General features: G+C 44.5%; 3 protein-coding genes across 3 annotated transcripts in view; all 3 read left to right on the top strand.

The window, feature by feature from the left end:
• Positions 1-72: 72 nt before the first annotated feature.
• LOC113471074 (equilibrative nucleoside transporter 4-like) lies at positions 73-2,345 on the top strand. Its single transcript, XM_026829953.1, has 3 exons — positions 73-457; positions 1,266-1,420; positions 2,341-2,345. The coding sequence occupies exons 1-3, from the start codon at positions 288-290 to the stop codon at positions 2,343-2,345; spliced, it is 330 nt and encodes a 109-aa protein (XP_026685754.1). The 5' UTR covers positions 73-287.
• Positions 2,346-2,351: 6 nt separating this feature from the next.
• The window catches only part of LOC113471073 (equilibrative nucleoside transporter 4-like), a 17,379-nt gene continuing 4,362 nt past the window's right edge, over positions 2,352-15,368 (top strand). Inside the window, exon 1 of the mRNA XM_026829951.1 lies at positions 2,352-2,431. Coding sequence (XP_026685752.1) covers positions 2,362-2,431 — 70 coding nt within the window. The 5' untranslated portion in view covers positions 2,352-2,361. The remainder of the gene's footprint in view (positions 2,432-15,368) is intronic.
• Positions 9,014-15,368, top strand: part of LOC103518045 — a 9,746-nt gene continuing 3,391 nt past the window's right edge. Inside the window, exons 1-2 of the mRNA XM_017447672.2 lie at positions 9,014-9,269; positions 10,158-10,365. Of these exons, the coding sequence (XP_017303161.1) occupies positions 9,041-9,269; positions 10,158-10,365 (437 nt within the window). The 5' untranslated portion in view covers positions 9,014-9,040. The remainder of the gene's footprint in view (positions 9,270-10,157; positions 10,366-15,368) is intronic.

Here is a 15,368-nt window from a genome sequence, read left to right as displayed (position 1 = left end):
TTATTATTTTCCCTATTTTAGATTTAATTTTCAACAAACAATTACCAAAAAACATAATAGATTATACAAGAAGGACGAGAACCTAGAAGTACTTATAATTTAAACTTTAATTTTGCTTTTATAAACAACAGACCTGTTAACAACTAAAAAAGGAATCATAAAAAATGACATTTTAACAAACACCCTAAGCGCGCAGTCCGATTTATATTAAAACAAAAAAAATGAAGGAATGACATTTTAACCAGCAATAAAATCTAATCAAAATTGAAAGAACAGCCCCCTCCACAATGGATGAGAATCTGTCCCGGGGTTACATAGCTCTGGGCAAAGCTCACACTTCCAATGATTTCCGGTTTACTAACGGATATAGCCACCTGTCCCCCCCTGTGGACAAATATAACTTTATCTACTTGTCCCTACTACTGGCCGGGGTAGGCTTTCTGTTACCCTACAACAGGTGAGTTGAAAATTTGAAAATTCTAAATTTTGTCTTTATAATTTGTCCCTACTACTGGCCGGGGTAGGCTTTCTGTTACCCTACAACAGGTGAGTTGAAAATTCGAAAATTCTAAATTTTGTCTTTATAATTTAGTTTTCTTTAAAATCTTTTTTCCTTGAAAATTATAAATTTTGCCTTCTTTTTCCAGAAAATTACCTATAGAATTTAAGTTCTTTAAAATCTTTATAATTTTGTTTTCTTTAAAATCTTTTTTCCTTGAAAATTATAAATTTTGCCTTCTTTTTCCAGAAAATTACCTATAGAATTTAAGTTCTTTAAAATCTTCTTTCTCCTTAAACTTAAATTTTATCTTCTTTAAAATCTTCTTTTTCTTGAAAATTATGAATTTTATCTTCATTTAAATCTTCTTTCTCTTGAAAATTATAAATTTCATCTCCTTTCTTTTAAAAATTATAAATTTCATCTTCTTTAAAATCTTCTTTCTCTTATTTTTAAATTCCTTTAGCTTCAGGTAAGTTTAGCAAGTTTGCCATTTCACTGAAAATCTGTTTGTTTTCATTTTCAGTTTCGTCATAGCGGGTGACTACTTCATCAAGCAGTACCCCGGCAGTACCATCATATTCGACATGTCATTCGTGTTCTTCTTTCTCTTGAAAATTATAAATTTCAAATCCTTTCTATTAAAAAATTATAAATTTCATCTTCTTTAAAATCTTCTTTCTCTTATTTTTAAATTACTTTAGCTTCAGGCCTTCAGGTAAGTTTAGCAAGTTTGCCATTTCACTGAAAATCTGTTTGTTTTCAGTTTCGTCATAGCGGGTGACTACTTCATCAAGCAGTACCCCGGCAGTACCATCATATTCGACATGTCATTCGTGTACATTATCATGGCGTTCTTTGCTGTCCTCGCTAACAATATCCTTGTGGAAACGTTGTCACTTAATACCAGGATTACTTTTGGTAAGTTCCTCCGAACCTCCTTCATTGCATTAACATTATAAGAAAAGATAGTCAGCTCCCATGGTGTAGTCGTCACTGCACTCGCCTTGTATCCGGGAGACCCAGGTTCGATTCCCGGTGGAGTAAAAAAAAAAATTGTATCATGCAAATGATTGATTCCGTGACTGGCTGTTGCGGGCCAACACAACCTCGTGAGGAAAATGAGTAGCTATGCGATATATGAATTCGCATAGCGACCTGTGCCAGCATGGTAGGTAAACTTTGGGTGTCAGGATTATTGAGATATTCGGAAGACCCTACCATGCTGCAGTGAGCACTAAAGTTGTGATATAATAACAATAATATTTGTGATATAATTACGGCGTTTATTTCTTTAGAAACAGGCATTTAATATTTTAATTCCAGCCTAGTTAGTTTTTGGAGGGGAGCCCGTCTGTGTCTGCCTGTCAAATTACATTAATTTATCGTGTATTTTACAGGTTGAAGATATTGTAGTCACTATGCGAGGTAGAACTTCATCCATACCACTGACTGCGGCGTTTATTTCTTTAGAAACAGGCATTTAATATTTTAATTCCAGCCCAGGGTAAGTGTACCATTTATTCGCCCACCTAAAAAACATACCATTTATTGGCACACCTGCCAACATTTATTTTTCTAATTTTTGTTTTTATGACTACAATTTTTGAATAGCACTGGTTCGCTAGCAGTTCTGTTTTTAAGCCCTTTCTTTTGATGAAATTGGATCTTGAAAAAGTTCGTCCAGTTCAGACTTATGTGGCGTATGGTACAGGTAGGCCAATAAATGGTACGTTTTTTAGGTGGGCGAATAAATGGTACACTTATCCTAGTTAGTTTTTGGAGGGGAGCCCGTCTGTGTCTGCCCATCAAATTACATTAATTTATCGTGTATTTTACAGGTTGAAGATATTGTAGTCACTATGCGAGGTAGAACTTCATCCATACCACTGACTGGAACATCAGGAAGTAGACTCAAAGAAGCCATCTCAAGTAAGTAGCAACGTAGACAGTATTTCCCTGGAGCGTGTCTAGCATTTTATGTAAATGTAAATGCAGTTTGTTTGTGTTATTATGTCACAACTTTGGTGCTCACTGCAGCATTGTAGGATTTTCCCAAGCATTGTCTCGTCTCATGCTCCTCGCATTGTCTCGTCTCATGCTCCTCGCATTGTCTCGTCTCATGCTCCTCGCATTGTCTCGTCTCATGCTCCTCGCATTGTCTCGTCTCATGCTCCTCGCATTGTCTCGTCTCATGCTCCTCGCATTGTCTCGTCTCATGCTCCTCGCATTGTCTCGTCTCATGCTCCTCGCATTGTCTCGTCTCATGCTCCTCGCATTGTCTCGTCTCATTCTAGGTTCTCGCCTCTATGCCGCGGAACTGGTCCAAGTCTCGTCTCATGCTCCTCGCATTGTCTCGTCTCATGCTCCTCGCATTGTCTCGTCTCATGCTCCTCGCATTGTCTCGTCTCATGCTCCTCGCATTGTCTCGTCTCATGCTCCTCGCATTGTCTCGTCTCATGCTCCTCGCATTGTCTCGTCTCATGCTCCTCGCATTGTCTCGTCTCATGCTCCTCGCATTGTCTCGTCTCATGCTCCTCGCATTGTCTCGTCTCATGCTCCTCGCATTGTCTCGTCTCATGCTCCTCGCATTGTCTCGTCTCATGCTCCTCGCATTGTCTCGTCTCATGCTCCTCGCATTGTCTCGTCTCATGCTCCTCGCATTGTCTCGTCTCATGCTCCTCGCATTGTCTCGTCTCATTCTAGGTTCTCGCCTCTATGCCGCGGAACTGGTCCAAGTCTCGTCTCATGCTCCTCGCATTGTCTCGTCTCATGCTCCTCGCATTGTCTCGTCTCATGCTCCTCGCATTGTCTCGTCTCATGCTCCTCGCATTGTCTCGTCTCATGCTCCTCGCATTGTCTCGTCTCATGCTCCTCGCATTGTCTCGTCTCATGCTCCTCGCATTGTCTCGTCTCATGCTCCTCGCATTGTCTCGTCTCATGCTCCTCGCATTGTCTCGTCTCATGCTCCTCGCATTGTCTCGTCTCATGCTCCTCGCATTGTCTCGTCTCATGCTCCTCGCATTGTCTCGTCTCATGCTCCTCGCATTGTCTCGTCTCATGCTCCTCGCATTGTCTCGTCTCATGCTCCTCGCATTGTCTCGTCTCATTCTAGGTTCTCGCCTCTATGCCGCGGAACTGGTCCAAGTCTCGTCTCATGCTCCTCGCATTGTCTCGTCTCATGCTCCTCGCATTGTCTCGTCTCATGCTCCTCGCATTGTCTCGTCTCATGCTCCTCGCATTGTCTCGTCTCATGCTCCTCGCATTGTCTCGTCTCATGCTCCTCGCATTGTCTCGTCTCATGCTCCTCGCATTGTCTCGTCTCATGCTCCTCGCATTGTCTCGTCTCATGCTCCTCGCATTGTCTCGTCTCATGCTCCTCGCATTGTCTCGTCTCATGCTCCTCGCATTGTCTCGTCTCATGCTCCTCGCATTGTCTCGTCTCATGCTCCTCGCATTGTCTCGTCTCATGCTCCTCGCATTGTCTCGTCTCATGCTCCTCGCATTGTCTCGTCTCATTCTAGGTTCTCGCCTCTATGCCGCGGAACTGGTCCAAGTCTCGTCTCATGCTCCTCGCATTGTCTCGTCTCATGCTCCTCGCATTGTCTCGTCTCATGCTCCTCGCATTGTCTCGTCTCATGCTCCTCGCATTGTCTCGTCTCATGCTCCTCGCATTGTCTCGTCTCATGCTCCTCGCATTGTCTCGTCTCATGCTCCTCGCATTGTCTCGTCTCATGCTCCTCGCATTGTCTCGTCTCATGCTCCTCGCATTGTCTCGTCTCATGCTCCTCGCATTGTCTCGTCTCATGCTCCTCGCATTGTCTCGTCTCATGCTCCTCGCATTGTCTCGTCTCATGCTCCTCGCATTGTCTCGTCTCATGCTCCTCGCATTGTCTCGTCTCATGCTCCTCGCATTGTCTCGTCTCATTCTAGGTTCTCGCCTCTATGCCGCGGAACTGGTCCAAGTCTCGTCTCATGCTCCTCGCATTGTCTCGTCTCATGCTCCTCGCATTGTCTCGTCTCATGCTCCTCGCATTGTCTCGTCTCATGCTCCTCGCATTGTCTCGTCTCATGCTCCTCGCATTGTCTCGTCTCATGCTCCTCGCATTGTCTCGTCTCATGCTCCTCGCATTGTCTCGTCTCATGCTCCTCGCATTGTCTCGTCTCATGCTCCTCGCATTGTCTCGTCTCATGCTCCTCGCATTGTCTCGTCTCATGCTCCTCGCATTGTCTCGTCTCATGCTCCTCGCATTGTCTCGTCTCATGCTCCTCGCATTGTCTCGTCTCATGCTCCTCGCATTGTCTCGTCTCATGCTCCTCGCATTGTCTCGTCTCATTCTAGGTTCTCGCCTCTATGCCGCGGAACTGGTCCAAGTCTCGTCTCATGCTCCTCGCATTGTCTCGTCTCATGCTCCTCGCATTGTCTCGTCTCATGCTCCTCGCATTGTCTCGTCTCATGCTCCTCGCATTGTCTCGTCTCATGCTCCTCGCATTGTCTCGTCTCATGCTCCTCGCATTGTCTCGTCTCATGCTCCTCGCATTGTCTCGTCTCATGCTCCTCGCATTGTCTCGTCTCATGCTCCTCGCATTGTCTCGTCTCATGCTCCTCGCATTGTCTCGTCTCATGCTCCTCGCATTGTCTCGTCTCATGCTCCTCGCATTGTCTCGTCTCATGCTCCTCGCATTGTCTCGTCTCATGCTCCTCGCATTGTCTCGTCTCATGCTCCTCGCATTGTCTCGTCTCATTCTAGGTTCTCGCCTCTATGCCGCGGAACTGGTCCAAGTCTCGTCTCATGCTCCTCGCATTGTCTCGTCTCATGCTCCTCGCATTGTCTCGTCTCATGCTCCTCGCATTGTCTCGTCTCATGCTCCTCGCATTGTCTCGTCTCATGCTCCTCGCATTGTCTCGTCTCATGCTCCTCGCATTGTCTCGTCTCATGCTCCTCGCATTGTCTCGTCTCATGCTCCTCGCATTGTCTCGTCTCATGCTCCTCGCATTGTCTCGTCTCATGCTCCTCGCATTGTCTCGTCTCATGCTCCTCGCATTGTCTCGTCTCATGCTCCTCGCATTGTCTCGTCTCATGCTCCTCGCATTGTCTCGTCTCATGCTCCTCGCATTGTCTCGTCTCATGCTCCTCGCATTGTCTCGTCTCATTCTAGGTTCTCGCCTCTATGCCGCGGAACTGGTCCAAGTCTCGTCTCATGCTCCTCGCATTGTCTCGTCTCATGCTCCTCGCATTGTCTCGTCTCATGCTCCTCGCATTGTCTCGTCTCATGCTCCTCGCATTGTCTCGTCTCATGCTCCTCGCATTGTCTCGTCTCATGCTCCTCGCATTGTCTCGTCTCATGCTCCTCGCATTGTCTCGTCTCATGCTCCTCGCATTGTCTCGTCTCATGCTCCTCGCATTGTCTCGTCTCATGCTCCTCGCATTGTCTCGTCTCATGCTCCTCGCATTGTCTCGTCTCATGCTCCTCGCATTGTCTCGTCTCATGCTCCTCGCATTGTCTCGTCTCATGCTCCTCGCATTGTCTCGTCTCATGCTCCTCGCATTGTCTCGTCTCATTCTAGGTTCTCGCCTCTATGCCGCGGAACTGGTCCAAGTCTCGTCTCATGCTCCTCGCATTGTCTCGTCTCATGCTCCTCGCATTGTCTCGTCTCATGCTCCTCGCATTGTCTCGTCTCATGCTCCTCGCATTGTCTCGTCTCATGCTCCTCGCATTGTCTCGTCTCATGCTCCTCGCATTGTCTCGTCTCATGCTCCTCGCATTGTCTCGTCTCATGCTCCTCGCATTGTCTCGTCTCATGCTCCTCGCATTGTCTCGTCTCATGCTCCTCGCATTGTCTCGTCTCATGCTCCTCGCATTGTCTCGTCTCATGCTCCTCGCATTGTCTCGTCTCATGCTCCTCGCATTGTCTCGTCTCATGCTCCTCGCATTGTCTCGTCTCATGCTCCTCGCATTGTCTCGTCTCATTCTAGGTTCTCGCCTCTATGCCGCGGAACTGGTCCAAGTCTCGTCTCATGCTCCTCGCATTGTCTCGTCTCATGCTCCTCGCATTGTCTCGTCTCATGCTCCTCGCATTGTCTCGTCTCATGCTCCTCGCATTGTCTCGTCTCATGCTCCTCGCATTGTCTCGTCTCATGCTCCTCGCATTGTCTCGTCTCATGCTCCTCGCATTGTCTCGTCTCATGCTCCTCGCATTGTCTCGTCTCATGCTCCTCGCATTGTCTCGTCTCATGCTCCTCGCATTGTCTCGTCTCATGCTCCTCGCATTGTCTCGTCTCATGCTCCTCGCATTGTCTCGTCTCATGCTCCTCGCATTGTCTCGTCTCATGCTCCTCGCATTGTCTCGTCTCATGCTCCTCGCATTGTCTCGTCTCATTCTAGGTTCTCGCCTCTATGCCGCGGAACTGGTCCAAGTCTCGTCTCATGCTCCTCGCATTGTCTCGTCTCATGCTCCTCGCATTGTCTCGTCTCATGCTCCTCGCATTGTCTCGTCTCATGCTCCTCGCATTGTCTCGTCTCATGCTCCTCGCATTGTCTCGTCTCATGCTCCTCGCATTGTCTCGTCTCATGCTCCTCGCATTGTCTCGTCTCATGCTCCTCGCATTGTCTCGTCTCATGCTCCTCGCATTGTCTCGTCTCATGCTCCTCGCATTGTCTCGTCTCATGCTCCTCGCATTGTCTCGTCTCATGCTCCTCGCATTGTCTCGTCTCATGCTCCTCGCATTGTCTCGTCTCATGCTCCTCGCATTGTCTCGTCTCATGCTCCTCGCATTGTCTCGTCTCATTCTAGGTTCTCGCCTCTATGCCGCGGAACTGGTCCAAGTCTCGTCTCATGCTCCTCGCATTGTCTCGTCTCATGCTCCTCGCATTGTCTCGTCTCATGCTCCTCGCATTGTCTCGTCTCATGCTCCTCGCATTGTCTCGTCTCATGCTCCTCGCATTGTCTCGTCTCATGCTCCTCGCATTGTCTCGTCTCATGCTCCTCGCATTGTCTCGTCTCATGCTCCTCGCATTGTCTCGTCTCATGCTCCTCGCATTGTCTCGTCTCATGCTCCTCGCATTGTCTCGTCTCATGCTCCTCGCATTGTCTCGTCTCATGCTCCTCGCATTGTCTCGTCTCATGCTCCTCGCATTGTCTCGTCTCATGCTCCTCGCATTGTCTCGTCTCATGCTCCTCGCATTGTCTCGTCTCATTCTAGGTTCTCGCCTCTATGCCGCGGAACTGGTCCAAGTCTCGTCTCATGCTCCTCGCATTGTCTCGTCTCATGCTCCTCGCATTGTCTCGTCTCATGCTCCTCGCATTGTCTCGTCTCATGCTCCTCGCATTGTCTCGTCTCATGCTCCTCGCATTGTCTCGTCTCATGCTCCTCGCATTGTCTCGTCTCATGCTCCTCGCATTGTCTCGTCTCATGCTCCTCGCATTGTCTCGTCTCATGCTCCTCGCATTGTCTCGTCTCATGCTCCTCGCATTGTCTCGTCTCATGCTCCTCGCATTGTCTCGTCTCATGCTCCTCGCATTGTCTCGTCTCATGCTCCTCGCATTGTCTCGTCTCATGCTCCTCGCATTGTCTCGTCTCATGCTCCTCGCATTGTCTCGTCTCATTCTAGGTTCTCGCCTCTATGCCGCGGAACTGGTCCAAGTCTCGTCTCATGCTCCTCGCATTGTCTCGTCTCATGCTCCTCGCATTGTCTCGTCTCATGCTCCTCGCATTGTCTCGTCTCATGCTCCTCGCATTGTCTCGTCTCATGCTCCTCGCATTGTCTCGTCTCATGCTCCTCGCATTGTCTCGTCTCATGCTCCTCGCAAAGTCTCGTCTCATGCTCCTCGCATTGTCTCGTCTCATTCTAGGTTCTCGCCTCTATGCCGCGGAACTGGTCCAAGTCCCGTCTCATGCTCCTCGCATTGTCCCGTCTCATTCTAGGTTCTCGCCTCTATGCCGCGGAACTGGTCCAAGTCTCGTCTCATGCTCCTCGCATTGTCTCGTCTCATTCTAGGTTCTCGCCTCTATGCCGCGGAACTGGTCCAAGTCTCGTCTCATGCTCCTCGCATTGTCCCGTCTCATTCTAGGTTCTCGCCTCTATGCCGCGGAACTGGTCCAAGTCTCGTCTCATGCTCCTCGCACTGTCTCGTCTCATTCTAGGTTCTCGCCTCTATGCCGCGGAACTGGTCCGAGTCTCGTCTCATGCTCCTCGCATTGTCTCGTCTCATTCTAGGTTCTCGCCTCTATGCCGCGGAACTGGTCCAAGTCTCGTCTCATGCTCCTCGCATTGTCCCGTCTCATTCTAGGTTCTCGCCTCTATGCCGCGGAACTGGTCCAAGTCTCGTCTCATGCTCCTCGCATTGTCTCGTCTCATGCTCCTCGCATTGTCCTGTCTCATTCTAGGTTCTCGCCTCTATGCCGCGGAACTGGTCCAAGTCTCGTCTCATGCTCCTCGCATTGTCCCGTCTCATTCTCATCCCACTATTCCTGGGTTGTGCGTTACCCCGGCTCATGCTCCTCGCATTGTCCCGTCTCATTCTAGGTTCTCGCCTCTATGCCGCGGAACTGGTCCAAGTCTCGTCTCATGCTCCTCGCACTGTCCCGTCTCATTCTCATCCCACTATTCCTGGGCTGTGCGTTGCCCCGGGAGCGCCCTCTGATTACCGGCGAAGACCATGCACTCATGCTGTCCATGATGTTGGGATTCACAAACGGCGTGGTGGGCAGTGTGCCCATGATTGTGGCGCCGAGCAAAGTACCAGAGGAACATCGGGAACTGACAGGTAAGAGGAGGGATTGAGTTCGGGTCCCAAAAAATATGGGTCTCAAAAAATAAATAAATAAAATAATAATAAAAAAAATGGACCGATTGCAATACTTTCATTACTAGTATAGCTCGCTATACATTACTGTAGTAATAGAAAGTAAAAAAGATTGGATATAAGGAAATGTAACAAAGAAGGTCAGAGGTCTTTTCGTCCCAAAATCAAATGAATAAGTTCGGGTTAGCTAAAGATAAAGTCGTGAAAGATATTTTTGAGCGACCTGTGGCTAAAGGTAAACAGGAGGGTCACAGGAGGGTCTCTACCTGTGCCTCACAGGGGGGGTCTCTAGTAGCCTAACGACTGGATGACATGATTGTGTCTAATTTTACTGGCCTATTCATTAGTCATATTGTTCTTGGGGGAAAAATAGGCCAGTAAAGTTAGACCCATTTTTTAAATGATTTATTCTTTTTCTTTTTTGTTTTACATTTTATTCTTAATGTGTTACCTATTCTTACAGGCAATATCATGACTCTCTCATATAACCTGGGCTCGCTATACATTACTGTAGTAATAGAAAGTAAAAAAGATTGGATATAAGGAAATGTAACAAAGAAGGTCAGAGGTCTTTTCGTCCCAGAATCAAATGAATAAGTTCGGGTTAGCTAAAGATAAAGTCGTGAAAGATATTTTTCAGCGACCTGTGGCTAAAGGTAAACAGGAGGGTCACAGGAGGGTCTCTGGTAGCCTACCGACTGGATGACATGATTGTGTCTAATTTTACTGGCCTATTTATTAGTTAAAATATTGTTCTTGGAAAAAATAGGCCAGTAAAGTTAGACCCATTTTTTAAATGATTTATTCTTTTTCTACATTTTATTCTTAATATGTTACCTATTCTTACAGGCAATATCATGACCCTCTCATATAACCTGGGCCTCACAGGGGGGTCTCTAGTAGCCTACCTACTGGATGACATGATTGGGCCTCTCCCCTCCACCTCCCCCTGTCAGACCAACAGGTCTCTCCTTGCACCTGACAACTATCATGAGAGTATCAAACATATGTCCCGCGCTATCAATGCCACCCTGGCTCCGGAGAACTTTCAAGACAGGTACGGTATTGGGTGGACACCCTGTATAAGAAAGTATAGAGATATTTACAGGTACGGTATTTAGTGAACACTCTGAATAAGAAAGTATAGAGACATTAAATTTACAGGTACGGTATTTAGTGAAACCCTTCTTTTTTTTTTTTTTTTTTTAAATCCCTGGAGAGTGTCTAGCATTTTATGTAGGTATTTAGCTATTTAGTAAGAATCAGGTTCAATATTGGATAGCCTTACAAAGATACAAAGTACGTACCTACAAAGTCTTCTCTTTTGTAGTTTTTAAAGACAACAAATGTCATCCGAGCTACAAAAATAAATAAATAAAATCATCTAGGTGTATCATCTAGGTGTTATTTGTGATTGTGTTGAAGCTGATAGCCTCTTCAAAAGTTTTGTGGGTATCACAGTAATACTAAATGCCTCATTTACTACTAATAGGTATTTCCTATTTAACAATCTTTTAAGCACAAAATCGATTTACTTTCTTCCACAGGAGGTATCTACGTCCGTTGGCAAGTGGCCAAACACATCTGGCACTACATGCTGACGATCGCTCTGGCTTACTTTGTCACCCTGTGTTTATATCCGGGTATAGAATCTGAGATCCCATCCTGTACTTATGGCAACTGGATGCCTGTTATCCTCATGGCCGGGTTTAACGCGGCTGATCTTGTGGGGAAAGTAAGTTGAGAGATATACGAGTATATTTTTGATTTATATAACGATTTTTTCTTTTTTTTAGTTTGAAAGGCAGGAGCGATGATCGAACCCGTGACCTAGCGTTCACAAGGCAGACGGGCTTCTTTTTTTTATGTAACGAAAAAGCATGCACCTGGAAATGGAACTCTTCTATGTATGCTTCCCCTCAAAAAGTCCCTTCTTGAATTTCCATTAACTTTACTATAAACTAATAATAGGTAAATGGAACTCTTCTATGTATGCTTCCCCTCAAAAAGTCCCTTCTTGAATTTCCATTAACTTTACTATTAACTAATAATAGGTAATACCTACTCATTTATATACCTAGGTACTGTTAGAATAGGACTCAAGAGTCCCTTCACACCAGCTATGTAGGTAGGTACCTACTCATATTTTTATGGTCCAATTTTTCTAATAGGTACTATTGAATACAAAATTTCATACTACGACCGTGATTGAACCCGCGACCTCCTGTTTATCAGGCGAACGTTTTGACCACTACACCACCGTGTTTCGACTGTCCCGTCTAACCAACCTTAGTGGTGCAGTTGTTAACGCGTTGGACTTTGGATCTGGAGGTTGGTGGTTCGAGTCCAAGTCATGTCACAAAATTTATCTAGGTGAAATAATCGGGGAACGATGTTTGTGACAAGCATTTAAATATACTTAACACAATTCAAAATTCCTTTTTTTTATAATAATAGGTAATACTCATTTATATAGGTACTGTTAGAATAGAACCAAAGAGTCCCTACACACCAGCTATGTAGGTGCTCATATTTTTATGGTCCAATTTTTCTAATAGGTACTATTGAATACAAAATTTAATACTACGACCGTGATTGAACCTGCGACCTCCTGTTTATCAGGCGAACGTTTTGACCACTACACCACCGTGTTTCGACTGTCCCGTCTCATGTTAAAGAGTTCGGGGATAAAAACACTTGTACCTACCTAACGGGAGAAGAGAGGAAAACAGGAGATCTAAATTAGTGAAATGTGAACTATATACTGTGTGGAATAGAATAGAATAAATTTCTAGTAGATACTGTTCTAGAAAATAATGAAATTCCAATGTACCACACGAATAGAAAAGAAAAGAGTGGAGAGACTTCCCAGTTCTATCCGAAAAACAACAACAAAAAGATAATATGAGACAAGCCTTGAGCTTATAGGACATTGATATACTACTATCAATGTTGTTGAAGCTGAATAAAAAATAAATATATACCTATGTTGGTAATAAAAAAAAAAAATATTGTACATAATGAAAAGAACAGTCCATTGGGTACCCCACACCCCTATAACCTAAAGGAGGTGAAAGAAGGCCTAGAAATGGTCGATCTTGTAGACAGCTTAGAGAATATCAAAGAACACTTGTAAAGAGACTTAAAATCTACAACTGGACCCAAAAGAGAGTCCAAATAGAATATTTAAAGAAGAAAAACTATTGGGAAGTAAACAGATAGGTACATATGTAGGCAACATTTACGGATGTTTTAAACAATAAACAAGATGTGCTGGGAAACTATGGAAAATATCATTTGGCCCCAATACTCTCGCATATCTACAGCACAATATTGACAAACTACACTATACCAGCCTCCCTGTATACGATGGAAACACATTGCAATGACATTTGATCTATTAGTACCGCTGTAAATCATGTGTTATTGTAGCATGTCAGAGCAGAGCTCTGGTATATCAAACAGATAGCAGATATACGTGTACGTCACACAAACAGTCATGGCAGAGTTGATGGGAATGCATCGGGCTATGGAGAGATGTATGATGTACCAATTGGTTGACTCTATCGCAGCAGGAGTAGAAAAGAATAATTTATTTATTTTTATCTGATTTTAATGTTTGTAGTAAAAGTTAAAAAAATGGAATTTCTGATAGTAGTAGGGTATTAAACTATTGGTTAAGTGAAGTGTAGAACTCGAAAAAAAGGGGTCATCACAGGGCCCCTCGATAGCCCAATCGGGCCCAAATTCTAGTGAGGAAATTTCTCTTTGCTGTCGATTTTCTCATCACCAAATTCGGACAAAATGTTCGAGAGTTATGGTTGAACAGACAAACTAAATGCCAAAAATTGTCTCGTCTCATTCTAGGTTCTCGCCTCTATGCCGCGGAACTGGTCCAAGTCTCGTCTCATGCTCCTCGCATTGTCCCGTCTCATGCTCCTCACATTGTCCCGTCTCATTCTAGGTTCTCGCCTCTATGCCACGGAACTGGTCCAAGTCTCGTCTCATGCTCCTCGCATGTCTCGTCTCATTCTAGGTTCTCGCCTCTATGCCGCGGAACTGGTCCAAGTCTCGTCTCATGCTCCTCGCATTGTCTCGTCTCATGCTCCTCGCATTGTCTCGTCTCATGCTCCTCCCATTTTCCCGTCTCATGCTCCTCGCATTGTCCCGTCTCATTCTAGGTTCTCGCCTCTATGCCGCGGAACTGATCCAAGTCTCGTCTCATGCTCCTCGCATTGTCTAGTAATAAAGAGAAGAAGTGGAAGCAGACGAAGAAGTTGAACAAGTCTAATTTGAAGGGAAAAAGAATCATACCAGAGAAGGAAGAGAGAAATACGAAGAACCTAGAGAAGAAACACAGAGAGAGAAAGAATAGCAAGAATGTAAATATGATGAAATTCTAGGCGGGAGGCTCGGGAATTGAGATATCGAATTCGAGAAAGAAAAGCCTGGTTTATAGAGAAAGTTCATAATAATATCATCCGTTTAATCCGTCATTTGATCAAATACATTAACATAATAACAGGATAACGGGAAGAAAAAATGAATCAAGGAAAAAAGATCTTTATTCACATAACATTGAAGGATTTAAAGGAACACCTAGGCAAAAACTCGAACACACTGGAATGTGGTAGAAGAAAAAGCGAAATCATAAATGGTTCGAGAAGCAAGCTATTAAAACCAAGTTAAAAGGTTAATCACTCGATTTTTCACCAAGATTTTCATTTATGAGTTCTCTACCTTACTTTCTGATGGACTCTTCAAATATTTCTTTGAGATCATCTAATTCTAGTCCCAGATAGAAAATATTCCTACGGACTGGCACTATTTTTCGCCCAAGAGCCGCCAAACCTTTCTTTTTTGTTTCAATATTATAAATTTCTAGGTCTATAATTCGTTCACATCCTCCTCCCTCCTTTCTCCTACTCGTCTCTTTTATTTTCTTAATTTTCTTCACAAACTTGCTTCATTTTCAGTTTTTATGATTGCAATTACATCCAATTGCCTTTCTTCTTTCTTTTTCATCACCGGGTTCTTTCCTTCCATTTCCATCTCTTCTCATCAATTCATTTAGTTAATATTTTCTTTCTCTCTATATCTTTTTATTATCTTTTCCTCTCCTCTGCAGTTTCATCCATAATCTTTTATTTAACATTCGCCTTGTCTTCGTTTACTGGATTTATATTTTTCTTTTTTCTGCTTTAAATTTCTCGAAAACCTAGTTGGGTTTTAAACCTCTTTCCATCTCTTTGGCACATTTCACCCTTCTTTTCCTATTCCTTTTTTTGAACACTATTTTTCAAGCTTTTTCTATATTTTCATAGTTTTCTTTGGTTTAACACTATTACCTTCTTCTTTTGTACCTCTTATTCCATGTCTTCGATATGTTTCACTTTCCTTATTTCGTTTTTTCGATCCTTTTTCCAAGTTTGCTCTAGCTAGTTCTAGCAATCTGTCAATCTTTTCATTTCACACTCTTTTGTTTCCTTTCCCGTTACACTCTGTATTTCAAGTACCTCTCATACTTCGTCAATATATTCTTGCTTGGCGTGATTTGATTGATCTGCAATCTGCATGCGTCTCCCTATATTATATGAGTTTCCATCAGTCTGAGAAACAATATAATATTATATTTTGTACATACATATCCTTTTTTTCTTATAATATGTATGTATCTATATTTGTTATTATCCATGTATGTATATTTATTATTATGAATTGGAAAAGTTTGTCTTGACACGCCATAGACATATTGCCGTCGAACTTTTGGGGTTTTTAACCCATCATGGTCTATGAAGACCCACTGTTTTCACAACTTGACCTCTTTTCACTCCTTTCCAGGAGTTAATATCTTTTGCTTTGTTCTTGGGGACAATTGGTCATAGAATGAGCAAAAATGAGGATTCTCTCATTCTAGGTTCTCGCCTCTATGCCGCGGAACTGGTCCAAGTCTCGTCTCATGCTCCTCGCATTGTCCCGTCTCATTCTCATCCCGCTATTCCTGGGCTGTGCGTTACCCCGCGAGCGCCCTCTGATTACCGGCGAAGATCGGAAGAGCGT

Source organism: Diaphorina citri, unplaced genomic scaffold, assembly GCF_000475195.1.
Source record: "Diaphorina citri unplaced genomic scaffold, Diaci psyllid genome assembly version 1.1 scaffold2057, whole genome shotgun sequence".
Lineage (NCBI taxonomy): Eukaryota > Metazoa > Arthropoda > Insecta > Hemiptera > Psyllidae > Diaphorina > Diaphorina citri.
The sequence above is the reverse complement of the archived record's forward strand: the minus strand, read 5'-3'. Positions and strand labels throughout refer to the sequence as shown.

Coding starts and splice junctions, on each gene's coding strand:
- LOC113471074 (XM_026829953.1), top strand. CDS start 288: ATGGATGAGAATCTGTCCCGGGGTTACATAGCTCTGGGCAAAGCTCAC. Junction 458..1,265: donor TTTCTGTTACCCTACAACAG/GTGAGTTGAAAA, acceptor GTTTGTTTTCAG/TTTCGTCATAGCGGGTGACT.